This window comes from Chionomys nivalis, chromosome 4 (assembly GCF_950005125.1).
Source record: "Chionomys nivalis chromosome 4, mChiNiv1.1, whole genome shotgun sequence".
In the NCBI taxonomy this organism is placed as follows: Eukaryota; Metazoa; Chordata; class Mammalia; order Rodentia; family Cricetidae; genus Chionomys; species Chionomys nivalis.
This window is the reverse complement of record NC_080089.1, coordinates 100,540,140-100,554,279: the sequence shown is the minus strand read 5'-3', so window position 1 is coordinate 100,554,279 and position 14,140 is coordinate 100,540,140. Positions and strand designations below refer to the sequence as shown.

At 43.8% G+C, this 14,140-nt stretch overlaps 1 protein-coding gene across 4 annotated transcripts in view; it reads right to left on the bottom strand.

The window, feature by feature from the left end:
• Positions 1-14,140, bottom strand: part of Nphp3 (nephrocystin 3) — a 41,748-nt gene that overhangs the window by 11,037 nt on the left and 16,571 nt on the right. For 3 of the 4 annotated variants that reach the window (XM_057768436.1, XM_057768437.1, XM_057768438.1), the window contains exons 10-19: positions 12,803-12,906; positions 12,315-12,429; positions 11,174-11,317; positions 10,640-10,737; positions 9,147-9,249; positions 5,979-6,061; positions 4,290-4,428; positions 2,686-2,850; positions 895-989; positions 71-193 (exon numbers count right to left, since the gene is read on the bottom strand). In XM_057768436.1, the coding sequence (XP_057624419.1) occupies positions 71-193; positions 895-989; positions 2,686-2,850; positions 4,290-4,428; positions 5,979-6,061; positions 9,147-9,249; positions 10,640-10,737; positions 11,174-11,317; positions 12,315-12,429; positions 12,803-12,906 (1,169 nt within the window). Of the gene's footprint in view, positions 1-70; positions 194-894; positions 990-2,685; positions 2,851-4,289; positions 4,429-5,978; positions 6,062-9,146; positions 9,250-10,639; positions 10,738-11,173; positions 11,318-12,314; positions 12,430-12,802; positions 12,907-14,140 lie in introns of those variants that run through there. The other variant, XR_009057026.1, reaches the window with a different exon arrangement.

Genomic DNA, 14,140 nt, shown 5'->3' with positions numbered 1-14,140 from the left:
CATTGCTAAGCAGAACCACTAACTGTTGAAATCCGCCCTCTGGGGAGAGGATGTGGAAGGAGCAGTGGACCTTTTGTAAAGGTCCTGAGACACGAAGAGATTGAGGAGGCAGTCATGCAGCTTCTGCTTGCTTCCCTGTTGCTGGAAAAGCCACGGGAGCTCGTCTGCGCTCCTCCAGGTCACTCTGTCCTGACTGCGGGAGAAAGGAGGTCACAAGGTGAGACCTTCGGTTAGGCCAATATCAGAAACGTTTACCATTCCCACTGTGAGATAAACCCCTGATATTCTGGAGCGGACTCTTCCCCACACCACTATGAGGAAGAAATAAAACACTGAAACATTGAAGGGGTTGAGAAAGTGAAAGCCCCAGAGCGTTCAAACTCCACAGGCCAAAGGTCTCTTCCTAAACCAAGGCAAAAGACCTTCAAAGGACCTAATATACATACACAGAGGTACATGTACTTGTGTGTGTGCGCATGGGAGAGAGCATGCACATGTATGATATATATTTTAGTTATTTAAACAGAATAAAAATAAAGGTAACAATGTCATAAGAAAATTTCCATAAAATGGCATTTTTTTCTTGATAGTAGGTAGATACTGGACTACTTTCTTGCCTTTAAAGTTATTTATTTGTTTCTTTTTTTTATTTAAATTTGAGATAGGGAAGGAAGGAAGGTCTCACTCAATTTAGGCTAGACTTGAACTCGCTCAGTAGCCCAAACAGACTTTAAACCTACATTCCTCCTGCCTCAGTTTCCCTAGTAACTGGTATTAAGGCCTGTGCCACTTGACCTGGCTGAATTTTACACTTTAACTTAGAAGCTAAGAGAGAAAAACAAGAACTCAAAGGCAGAGTGTGTTGCAGAAGGACAGGGAGGACATTTTTGGTACCTGAGCTGGGAGGTGAAATAGTTGATTAACTTCTGCCTGTATGAAGAGATGAGGGTAGGGTCTTCCATGTACTCCAGCCTCACTGTTTCCCAGGCCTGGAGAGAGAAGGAAAAGGACACCGGATTCTGTTTCGAGTCACTGTACATCTGACAGTGGATTTGCAAAATGCAATTTATATAAAATTCTTTCAGTTTTATAGTTATATAGTAGAAATAGCCCTACAATATTTTTAAATTGAGGATATGCTAATACCATAAACTCGGTTTAGTATAAAAATTAAGAATTTAAAGCACAATTTAATTTAAATGCTTTTCTTTACAAGAGTTGCTGTGGTCATGGTGTCTCTTAACAGCAATAGAAACCCTAACTGAGACAGAGGTTGGTACCAGGAACTGGGGCATTGCTGTGAGAGGCCTGGCCATGTTTTTTTGGAGGACTACAAACCTTGGGAGTGTGGATTAGAAAAGAAGTTGAATGCTCTCAATGGAGTTTATTGGGCCATACTAGAAGGAGCATGGAACACAGTGGTGCTGGGGGATTGGAACTGTGGGGACCTGGCTCAAGCGGGCTCAGAGAAGAATGTAATGTGCGGCCTAGAGAACATTCTTGGGATATTTTGGTTAAGAGCGTGGCTGCTTTCTGCCCTTGTCTAAAAAGTATGCCTGAGGCTACATTGAAGAGGTTTTTGTTGTTGTTTGGTTTGTGCGCGCGCGCATGCCTGTGTGTTGAGTTGCCATGGTCATGGTGTCTCTTCACAGTAATAAAACCTTAACTAAGACAGTGACAAAGGAACAAAGCTGTGAAATGACAAACATTTACAGTGACAGATGTGACGAAGCACCCTCAGTCATGGCAGACATATGATAGGAATTCTCTTAGTCAGCAGTTTCTGAAGAGTTACAACTGTGGGCCCATAGCAAGTCTGACACCTTCAAGGACCTCTCCAGTCTCTTCACAGCCCTGTGAGAAGCTGGAAAGTCTGCCCAGCTTGGGGCTAGCCCAGAAAAGCATCTGAGTTGGGTGGAAGGGCTATAAAAGGAGGCTGATTTTCCTCATGTTTGCATCCTTAGGAAGAAACTCCCTGATTTTGCTTCATGTATTTTATGACTTGAATTTTGATCCTTTCTTTTTTGAACATTCTATGTGTAACATGTAACATGAAAGATACTTTCTTAATTGTTTTATTTATATATATATTTATTTATTTAGAGACTTACAACATTTTGCTATGTAGTCCAAGCTGACCTCAGATTTACAAAGCTCCTTCCTCAGCCTCCCAGGATTATAAGCTTGTGCCACCATACCTAGTTCCTCTTAATAAATGTTGTGGGGTTTGGGACATGATCTCATACAGCCCAGGCTAGACTACATAGCAGAGGCTAGTCCTGAACTCCTGATCCTTCTGTATCTACATCACAGGTACTGGGAGAATGGCTGGTATGTGCCACTGAGCCTGGTTCCTTTTAGTAAAATTGTAAGTGTACAACACACCATTGTAAACGACAGAGACAATATTTTGCAGCAGATCTTTAGAACTAAAGCCCCTTGGTACCACCTTTGAAGCAACAGCTGACTCCTGAAGGCACTAGACAATGCTTAGTGTCAGAGAAGCTCACATGCAATCTAAAGCCAACGCATAAAACTAAAGTGTAATGCCAAATTTTGGCTTCTGATGCTAACATTGGAAACGTTTAACATAACATAGTATAATACAGTATGGAATGCTACAGTGATACTTATAAGTAAAAAAAAACCCCTTTGCATTAAAAAGACGTTTGAAATAATATTTACCTGCAGATGCTGGAACCTGAGCAAGCCACAGCTGTAAGTCAGCAGACACATTTTGTGTAAACTGTGAACAATGGAGGTCAAGGAGGCCCAGGACATCTCTGGATACAGCTCCATTAGCTCCGACTCACTCACACCATTGTGACTAATGTTAATGATGCAGAGAATCTAAACAGAGAGCAGAGTACACAGGGACTACAGGGCACCTCAGAAACCACAGCCAAGAATTTCTAAAACTTGTTAAGACTTATTAACTTTTTATCCAAACTTTGTCTCAAAGAAAGTAGAGAAGTAACTGAAGAAGTCATTCTGATGTCAACTTCTGACCTCCACATGTGTACAAACTGGCAAGTGCATTTTCCCACACATACACCTGTAAGTACACGCAGATATCACACACACACACACAGGTACACACACAGATACACACACATGTGCATACACACGAACACACACAGACACACACAGAGACCCACACTCATGCACACACATACACACACAGAGACACAAACACACACACACACATGCACACACACACACCCCTTAGCCAAGACAATCACAAGAAATAACAAAAAAAGACAACTTGCTCAATGAAGTGTGAAAGCTTGTCTGAAGGTTCTAAGACAATATAATCATTGGAGAAAAAGCTAAACTGAATAGAAAAGCCTAGAAACAGACCCACAATTTCACGTGAACTTGATATCTGCCAGGCAGCATTCCAAGTCAGAAGAGAATATACATCATTTCATAAAATAGCAGTCTGATAGCCACATAATGAAAGCATAAATAAAAAGTAGATATTTTTCTCTCACATAAGCTAAAATGAATCCACATGAATTAAAGTCATACACACAAGTTATAAAATGTTTTTGATGGAAACTACATGAACATACACTACACAGGGGCCATTTAAAACAATGAAGTTTTAAAACACACATCAGATCAGAACTGTTGGTAAATTTCATTTTACCAAAATGAAAATTTAAATAAACACTACCATAGGTTACAAGACACAAAGGAAAAAGACACACAATTTGCATTCAGTATGAAAATTTAAGAACTTCAGACCAATAAGGAAAAGAAAACCAGGAGTGGGGAGATGGCTCAGTGGTTAAAAACACTTGCTGTTCTTTCAGAGGACATGCATTCAGTTCCCAGCATCCACACTAGGGGGCTCACAACCACATGTAACTCTAGTTCCAAGGCATCCAGAGCCCTCTCCTGGCCTCCTGGGGAACCACCACTCACATATGCACCCCAACAGACATACAGCCATACACAGAATTTAAAAAAAAATCAAAATGAATCCTAAAAGAAAAACAAGTACAGATGAATAAGAAATCTAATTTAATAAGGAGTAAAAGTCAAGCATGGTGGTGCAAACCTATAATCCCAGCCCTTGGAAGGCTGGCCCCGGAGGATGGCTGTGAGTTTGAGACCAGCCTGGGTCCCAGGACACCCAGAGGTATAGAGCAACCCTGTCATATAAAACACCAGGAATGGGACAATGAATAACCATGAAAGCAAAATCTCAGTGATAATCTGGCGGGTGCTGCCCTCCAGCGGGTGCTGCTCTCTGGCGGGGGGGGGGGGCACTGTATCCTCACCTGCGTCATCAGCTCTTTATCCACATCACTTGTCATGGTTTCCCGGATGGAGCGGAGCACGAGCCTGTACAGGGAAACTGTATCTTGACACTGCAGGCACTGACGAAGGGTTTTATCCAAGTTGCCTGCTCTCCCGGCACTGTGGGAATTGAGAACAGACCGAATCTCATACAGGCTGCTGATATCTGTGAGGAATCTGGGGCACATAAACACAATGACCTCTATTTTTGCACTATAACCTATAATGGGAATTCAATAAAAATACAGAGAAATGATAGTTTTCTGGGACTGCCAGAGTCATTGGGTTTATTTTATTATACCATTTAATCCATTTCAAAGAACATGTGCTGAGAGTTAATTTAATGTTCACTGTGGAACATAAAAATGAGGAAGGGTTGGCTCTTATCCTCCCGCATGCCACCTACCTGCAGAACACAAGGGATAACAATAGCAATGATAGCCATGCATGCTGAAATTGTATGGAGCCAGGGTCTTGAGAACACCAGGGTAAACGAAAGAAATTAAAAAGCCAGGGCTGGTGGTACAAGTGTGTAACCCCAGCAATGGGGAAACATCCCAGGCTTAAGACTTGCTTAAGGTACAGAGTAAGTTTAAGATCAGTCTCACAACTTGGTGAGACCCCATCTCAGAGGGAGGCCATTTGTCTAGTGTGCATAAGGCCCCAAAATAAATACACTGAGCAAATAGGTGATACACACACGCGCACGCATGCACATACACACACATATGCACATATACTATAGATTTCAGTTTAGTTCTTTTATGGGACTCTGGAATGTTTAAATGTGTGGGTCTCTGACGCTTGTGCCTTCTCTTGGGGCTCTTTTATTATTCTGTTGGCTTGTCTTGTCTAACTTCAAGACGATGGGTTTTGCTTTATCTTATTATATTTTGTTTTGTTGCTATCACCTAGAAACCTGTTCTTTTCTAAGGAGAGACTGAAAGGGAGTGATCTGGATGGGAGAGGAAGTGGGGAGGAACTGGGAAGAGTAGAGGGAGAGGAAATTGTATTCCAACATATTGTGTAAGAAAGAATCGATGTTTAATAAATGGGAAAATAGATTCTTGTAACAAACACCATGCATTTGTATGGAAGAGGCTCTCCATTCTCTACAGTTCTCACTGTATTGCCACAAGTAACAACGGAAAGACTGGAGAACATGCATGTCATAGGAAACTCAATCTTATACGATTTTCTTTTCATTTCATTTCAGATTTGGTGTTCAAAATGAGAATGTGGAATTAAAAGACAAGAATGCTAGATTCAGTGTCTGTAAACAAGGCTGGGCTAGGATGATTTCTATTATGACAAATATTAAAAAATAGTTCTCTTACATCTCTGCCTGAGGACTATGCAGAGTGAGGATGGATGGAAGAAGACACCAAAGCCCAGCCATCCAGTGCTCATGGAAAGTGGTTTACTGCCTGGAATGGAAAATAGCTCTTTATGGCTAGACTTCAGAACAGACAGGGGAAGACCCCTCCTGATCACTCCGTCCTCAACACTAAGTCACAGTCTCCGGAGTGAGTGTGTGTGTCACGTCAGGAAACAGGGAGACATCCGAGGCCAGTGAAGCTAGTTTGAGCAGCCTCACTTTGCAGAGAAAGTGGACTGCAGCAAGACGAACAAGATGAACCCCAGCAGAACCAAGGGAGACGCCCACTCACCACGCCATCATTTTGCTGAAAAGGGTGATGTAGAGGGCATTGCAGGTGGCGGCGGAACGGCAGTGTTGGTCCAGCTGCTTCTCCTGCACCAGTTTCCAAAGAAAACAAAATGGAAGTAAGGAAAGCAGCCTGGGCTCATTGCTCCTGGGCCAGCCACAGATGTCCCAGCAGAAGGAAACTGTCTCTGTTGCTAACCCTGATGTCACAGGTGTAATGGAAGGAGCCTGGCTGCAGCCAGACTTCCAGCTGCCGAAGGAAGATGCAGTCAATAGAGAGACACTTTTCATTTTGTAAGAATACCTACTTAACACTACATACTCTTCCTAAATGCCATGATATTTGGGTTGCTTCTTCTATGTCTGTAATTAAAAACAGAATGGGGCTAACTTGGGAGGTAGCTTAGGGGATAAATAGCTTGCTCCATGAGAACCTGAGGTCAGATTCTGAGGAGCCCACATTAAGAAGCTGGGTGTGGAGGTATATGCCTGTAACCCCAGCAGTGAGAGGTGGAATAGGGGCAGGGTGGGATGGCAGAGACAGGCGGGCTTCTGGAGCTTGCTGGCCATTTAGTTTAACCAAATGCTGAGCACCTGGTTCAGTGAGACTCTGGCTCAAAACAATAAAATGGGGGAGCAATAGGGGATGACATCTGACTCCAATCTCTAGCCTCCATTGATGGAGGAATTACTTTCATTTAATAAAGAAACTGCCTTGGCCCATTTATAGGCCAGCCCTTAGGTGGGTGGAGTAAACAGAACAGAATGCTGGGAGAAAGAAGCCGAGTCGAGGAGTCGCCATGATTCTCCCACTCCAGACAGACGCAGGTTAAGATCTTTCCTGGTAAGCCAGCTCGTGGTACTACACAGAATATTAGAAATGGGTTAGATCAATATGTAAGAGCTAGCCAATAAGAGGCTGGAACTAATGGGCCAGGCAGTGATTAAAAGAATACAGTTTCCGTGTAATTATTTCGGGTAAAGCTAGCCGGGTGGCGGTGGGAAGCAGCCCTGCCGCTCATATTACAACAGAGTGGCACCCAACGTGCTAATGAACTCCATGTAAAACCTGAGAGGGCTTAAAAAGTATAAATAATTTACATTGGTATGGATTATAAGATCAATTTTGTTATGTGTATATGTATTTCTGATCTTGATTAAGGTATTGTGATTGTGTAGTTCATTTAAAAATGTAATATATAATTAGGAAATATAGGTTGCTAATGGATAATCATCGATAATAGTAAAGCTTGTAGTCGTGCTAGTTAGATTTTCTAGATGAGCATACATATATTTCAGTTAGATAGGCATTCTTCATATCTTTCAAAGGCTGCAGAATATGGCATTTAAGTGTTTTAATAATTTAGGGCTTTTTATGACAATGAGACACATCTGCTCCTGACAGCACCAATCTACTTCAAGAGGAAGATGGGCACCAAAGAGGCTCCTTAAGGAGTTTGATAGCCATTTGGGCAAGAAACTGCTCTTGCCTGTACTGTTGCATAAACTGGACACAGAGAACCCACAGAAAGAGGACTGCTAAACTTGCCTAAAGGTGAGATGGCTTTTCGGGGTTCCTGACTCATAAAAGAGTCTGTGAAACATTCTGCAGAACACAGCAAAAAGTGACTAAACTGTCTTTGGAATTTTCCTGCTTCATGGAAATGTCTGCAAAAACTATGGGCCTGAAGGCTGAAGATGGATGCCCCAACAGTACAAAAGAACTTTGGGTGACTGTCCAGGCAGTGAGATGTCTCTGTCATTTCTAGAGTTTTGGATCTCTTGTTTACTTAGGTAATATTATATCCTTCTGGAGTCTTTGATGGAGTTAAAGAATGGATAGATAGTTATAGTTTTCCTTAGTTATGATAAGAGATAAAATAGATATAAATATTGTAACTGTAATTCTTGCTTGATAACCATTTTGTTATATGTAATTTTACCACGTTAAAGTTAAAGCCTTTCTTTTTTGTTTAAACAAAAAAAGGGGAAATGATGGAGGAATTACTTTCATTTAATAAAGAAACTGCCTTGGCCCATTTATAGGCCAGCCCTTAGGTGGGTGGAGTAAACAGAACAGAATGCTGGGAGAAAGAAGCCGAGTCGAGGAGTCGCCATGATTCTCCCACTCCAGACAGACGCAGGTTAAGATCTTTCCTGGTAAGCCAGCTCGTGGTACTACACAGAATATTAGAAATGGGTTAGATCAATATGTAAGAGCTAGCCAATAAGAGGCTGGAACTAATGGGCCAGGCAGTGATTAAAAGAATACAGTTTCCGTGTAATTATTTCGGGGCATAAGCTAGCCATGCGGGCGGCTGGGTGCCGGGGACGCAGCCCTGCTGCTCCTATTACAACACTCCATATGCATCCACATACACACAGGTATACACAGGTATACACATGAGTGTTGTGGGAGCTGCGGGCTGCATTCCTGCCACCCAGCTCCCAGCCGCCTGGCTAGCTTATGCCCCGAAATAACAACACACAAACTGTATTCATATAAACACTGCTTGGCCCATTTCTATTAATGTGTGTAGCACTCCAAGGTGCGCTTACCAGGAATATTCTAGCCTACGTCCATCCTGGGTCGGAGTTTCATCGCATCTGTCTGAGGCATCTTACCTCACTTCCTCTTCCTCCCAGTATTCTGTTTGTTTACTCCACCCACCTATGTTCTAACCTATCAGGGCCAAACAGTTTCTTTATTAATTAACCAATGACCTTCCTCCACCACATGGGTGCATGTACCTGCATACACACAGGTATACACAGGTATACACATGAGTGCATGCACCACATACACACAGGTATACACATGCATACACATAGATGCATGCACCCGCATACACACAGGTATACACATGCATACACATGGGTGCATGTACCCGCATACACACAGGTATACACATGGGTGCATGTACCCGCATACACACAGGTATACACATGCATACACATGGGTGTATGTACTCGCATACACACAGGTATACACATGGGTTATGTACTCGCATACACACAGGTATACACATGCACAGTACACACACATAGTTTAAAGGGAAGAATTATTACCAAAATAATCACAGAAATCCAGATTTCCTCATGAGAACAGAGCTCCTATATTGAACTTGAAGTCTTCTGGCAGTAGAGAAAGTAGTGGGGTGGGAAAGCTCACCTGCTCTCTGCTCAGCATCGTGTCTACAGAGCTGCATTCTGCAACTATTATGGATTTTGCATCTTTGGGGCTTAAAGGATCGAGATGCAGTGTAGGCCACAACCTTTTGTTTAAAGAGGAAAAAAAGAAAACAAATTTCTAACAATGCAACAAAGACCATAATCCACCACAACGCCGTTAAAACCATTAGATGACCAAGGCCAGCTAGACTGGGACTGATAGGGCATGTGATCAAACCGGACCCTCTGAATGTGGCTGACAAGGAGGGCTGACTGAGAAGCCAAGGACAATGGCACTGGGTTTTGATTCTACTGCATGTACTGGCTTTGTGGGAACCTAGTCTGTTTGGATGCTCACCTTCCTAGACCTGGACGGAGGGGGAAGGACCTTGGACTTCCCACAGGGCAGGGAACCCTAACTGCTCTTTGGACTGGAGAGGGAGAGGGAGAGGGGATGGGGGGAGGGGGAGGGATATAGGAGGGGGGAGGAGGTGAAAATTTGTAATAATAATATGCAAAAAAATTAGATGAGTTATTTTTATGCGATTTTATAAAATAAACCTATGAAATCAGTAAATCCCATTAAATTGCTGCTTAATTCATTCTAAGGTTTACCATTACATCGACCAATAATCAAATCGCAGTGCCATAAGCTACATACTTATGTTAAGCGGGAAACATCTCTACTTCTACCTTCAGGACTTGTATTAAACTAGACGCAGGTACTTAGTGCTTGGGAGGAGCAGTTCAAGACAGTCTCTGCACTCGACTTCTTACAGGGCAACTGACTGGGGATAGGAAAGATCTTATGTACAAAGTACAAATATGCACACATATCTGCTTATAGATGCACACGGACATAAGTGCATACACACAGCATTAAAATTTCTTAAAAGGCTTGATTGGTGGAAAAAGGCTTTCTTGTAGGAAAGGACCTTTACAAGGTTTTTCTCTGAGTAAAAAAGAAATAAGTTAAGGAACTGTCCTCCAGAATTCAACCTTTATATGACTTTTCTGAGGGCTGTCAATAAAAGTGAGCCTGCATTCTAGAATAGCGGGTGTCTAGACCGCAATTCTCAAGCCAACCCCCTGTCCACTTTTCTCACCCACAAATTCACCTACTTACTAGATGTCCTTACTTGGATTAACAATTTACAATTGAAAGTAAACTCTCTGAAGAAACAAACCTACTAGCTCCTCCCTGCAAACATGCCCAGTCTGTGTCTCCCTTTCAGCCCAGGAAGTCACAATTAGCTTTTACTTCTTCGTTCAGACAACTTGCAGTCATTCCCATTTCCTCCTTTTTCCTCCCACCTCAGCTGACTTCACCCCCAAGTCCTGCAGATGGTGCCTTCTCCTTGAGGTCACCCACCTCTCCCCAGCCTCACTGGGGTTGTACACCAAGGACCTTCCCTTGCCTGCCCGTGAAACAGCTCTCCGTCTGAGGGACCAGACTCTCACTCTGAGGGACCTGACTCCATGCACTCCACATACCTCCATGCTGCCGGGCAGCTCTCCACATTCACAGAGACGATGACTCTGACATTCACCGGCAGGGGGTCTATCAGCCACTTCATGTGCTTCTCCACTTGCTTAAGAACAGATAGCGGAAGTCAGGTTATAACAACAGCATTTCAGAGCAATCCCCGGAGTTCTCCAATAGGGTACCATTCTCATTACACTGTCCTTATAAAGGACACAACTCTTATTTGGGAATGGTTGATCCTACTAGGTTAGCAAAACACTCTTATCACCAAATTTGAACTGAACATCTAAGGAAATATTTTTGCCTTAAAAATATGTCAAAATAAATACTTTTTGCTAAGTATGTAGATTTACTTAATGCGACTGTCTGTGAACATACAGTGTATATTTTAATTCAGACACTTCTTCCCCTGCAGTTAAGTAGAACCGAATGGAACAGCATCATTCCCTTCCCCCAGCATGGAACTGGGATGCCTGCTGCAGACATCACCGGTACTCTGGTCGTCTAAGGCATCTGCTAATAGAACACACTGAGAGAAGCACCTGAACTTGATCTATGGAGTCGATGATGATGATGATGCTGCCCTGATGCCGAGCAGAGAGCTTTTCCAGCCAGTGTGGAAACTCCTCCAGAAGCTTAGCAGGATCTGGCGTCAGTGCAGAAACGGCCCAAAAGTGCTGCATCAGCTGCGGAGTGACAAGGTGACACCATGTGCAAAGTAAATCAGCCGTACTCCATGACAGCAGAGAGTGCTTTCCATCCTCACTGTGAACATCAACACTGACTCCCCAAGGTGGTGGTGTCAAGTACTAGTGTGTGCGTGCGTGCATGTGTGTGAGTGTACATGTGTGCGCCTGCATGTGGGGGTCAGAGGGTGATGTTGGGTGTCCTCAGTGGCTTCTCTACCTTATCTTTTCAGACTGGGTCTCCCACAGAACCTGGAGTTCACTGACTGGCTAGCCTAGTGGCCAGAAAGTCCCACGGATCCTCCTGTCTCTGTCTACCCCGTCTACATGAATGCTGGGCTGCAAACTCAGGTGTCTGCACACATAGCAGCTCTGAACTTCAAGGTGGGTACTGGGAACCGAATCTGGGTCCTCTGGAAGGGCAAAAGTGCTCTTAACCACTGAGCTGTCTCTCCAGCCTCAAGGACTACTTTTTTAAACCTTACACAAAACCAAAATAACCATCACAGGTTAAATACCCCTCATGCAAGATGTTTGGCACCAGAAGTGTTTCAGATTGTGGGGATCTGGAGAATGTTTGCATATGATAGTGAGTGATCTTGGGAACAGGACTGAAGTCTAAATATGAAATTCATAACACCCTCTACAATGAGCCTGAAGGCAATTCTAAACCTCCCAAAGTGAGCCAGTGTTCTAACCGTGACATGTCATATAAGATGAGATATGGAATTTTCTACATGAGCTGTCATGTTGATACTCAAAAAGTTCCAGATGTCAGCTGGGGCTGTAGCTCAGTGGCAGAATGCCTGCCTTGCATGCACGAGGTCCAGGTTCAATCTCCACAGCTATCAAAAAGTTTCAGATTTTAGCAGCTCCGATTTCAAATTAGTGATGTTCTACCTACAATCCCGAAAGCCTGCTTACTATTATTGTCTCAGCCCCAAGAGCCCCGGAATCTGCATAATATCCAGGTGGCTTCAGAACATGCGTGACATACCTTCAGGGTCAGCCGCTTGATAATCAAGGAGGGCTCCGAGCTGGTTGACATGGGCCGCCCCACGAAATGAGACAGGATCAGCGTGTTAGGGAAATGCTTCTGCTGCAGCTGAATCCTGAAGGAAAAACACGGGACTTTATAAACTCTCCGCAACAACAAATACACACAGAGCCAGGCATCAAATGTGGCGCCAGTGTCCTTAATAAATAAGGAGATTAGTGATTCCATTCTATTTTTAGAAGCTTTTAAACTAATAGCCTCATCTTAATTAGCAGCTGATGTTAATTAACATAAAAGGTTAATAATAGGAGCATTGACTTTTAACTAAACCAGGCTGTTAGAGGAGGTGGATACTGGGAGGTGAGGAGTTCAAGGTCATCCTTAATTATACAGGGAGGCTGAAACCAGACCATTTTGTGCTACATGAGACCCTATCTCTAAAAAAAACAAGACTGAGAAAAGAATGCTTTAGTAGCATTGGGTCATACCACTTTGACAAAAGAAGGGACTTTCCAGACCCTGGTCCTCCAGACACCAGGAGGGGTGGGATCGGGGCTGGTGCCACCACCAGATCATCCAGGCGCTGGTAATACTAGAAACAAAAAAGGATTTACACTGTAAGATCGCACACGCCTCTGAGCACACTAAGCAGAACTGGCACTCGACTTCTGTAGGTCCTCTGAAAACACTAGAGGGAACAGACTTGCGGCGGGCCAACAGCACACGCGTGGCTGCTGTACTGTGCATGGCTGCTTAAAGCAGGAGATGAGCCCCGTGGTTTTGCTGCAACAGTGTGAGGGAGAGTATGGACTGTGGCGGGTTTTTACAGTGTTCAGATGTTTGGTGAAATGCTGCAGAGAGGACATCGGTCACACTGGAGCCCCTCGACCACAGGAAGTGTCCCCTGCTGTGCAGACCCAGGCAGCAACCCCAGATTTCCTCAGCAGAAGAATGAACTCGGGAGTTTCGGAGCCTGCCTCATTTTCCAGGGCTTATGGGTACAAACAAAAGGAGGCTTCAGGTTTCTTCTGAACCCCTTCCCTGCCAGTCTTCCAGGCTGCCCTGGAGAGCCAAGCTCAGTCAGGCTGTCTGAAATCTTCATGAAACTGAATCTTTGCAAAGTCCAAAAACCCATCTTTTCCGGGTTTTCCCCAGCCATGCAAAACCAGCTCAGACCAGGAAGGCTATGATCAGAAAAGTAAAATGTCACAATACTTCTTAGGAGTGCCAGGAGCCAGCTTAGTGTTGCTATGTCTACCAACATCTAACTGACTGCTGATGATGTTTTAAATTCCCAATAGCTTGTGGTGGGCTTTGGGCTGGTTTTACAGCAGTAAAATCTCCAACTGCAGGAAAGCATCATCTGTGGTGTAGACATTTGTATCTAGATACTAATCAACTGCCAAGGATCCCCAGTGGCTCAGAGCGGTGTTGCAACTGAAGGAACAGAGGGAGACCTTGTTGACTTATTACCCTAACTATCCCAATAACTCGGTCCATGGTTCTATAGAAACCCACTTAAAGATCTAGAGTCCTACGTTGGGGCTCCTTGCTGCGAAGGATGTGTGGTGTAGGAGGGCCATCTGTCTATGTGTTACTTTCATTGGTTAATAAAGAAACTCCCTTGGCCTTTTGATAGGCCACCCCTTAGGTGGGTGGAGTAGACCGAACAGAATGCTGGGAGAAAGAAGCAGAGTTAGACAGACGCCATGAAGCTCCGGCCCGAGATAGACAAAGGTTAGAATCTTCCTGGTAAGCCACCACCTTGTGGTGCTACACAGATTATTAAAAATGGATTAATCAAGATGTGAGAATTAGCCAATAAG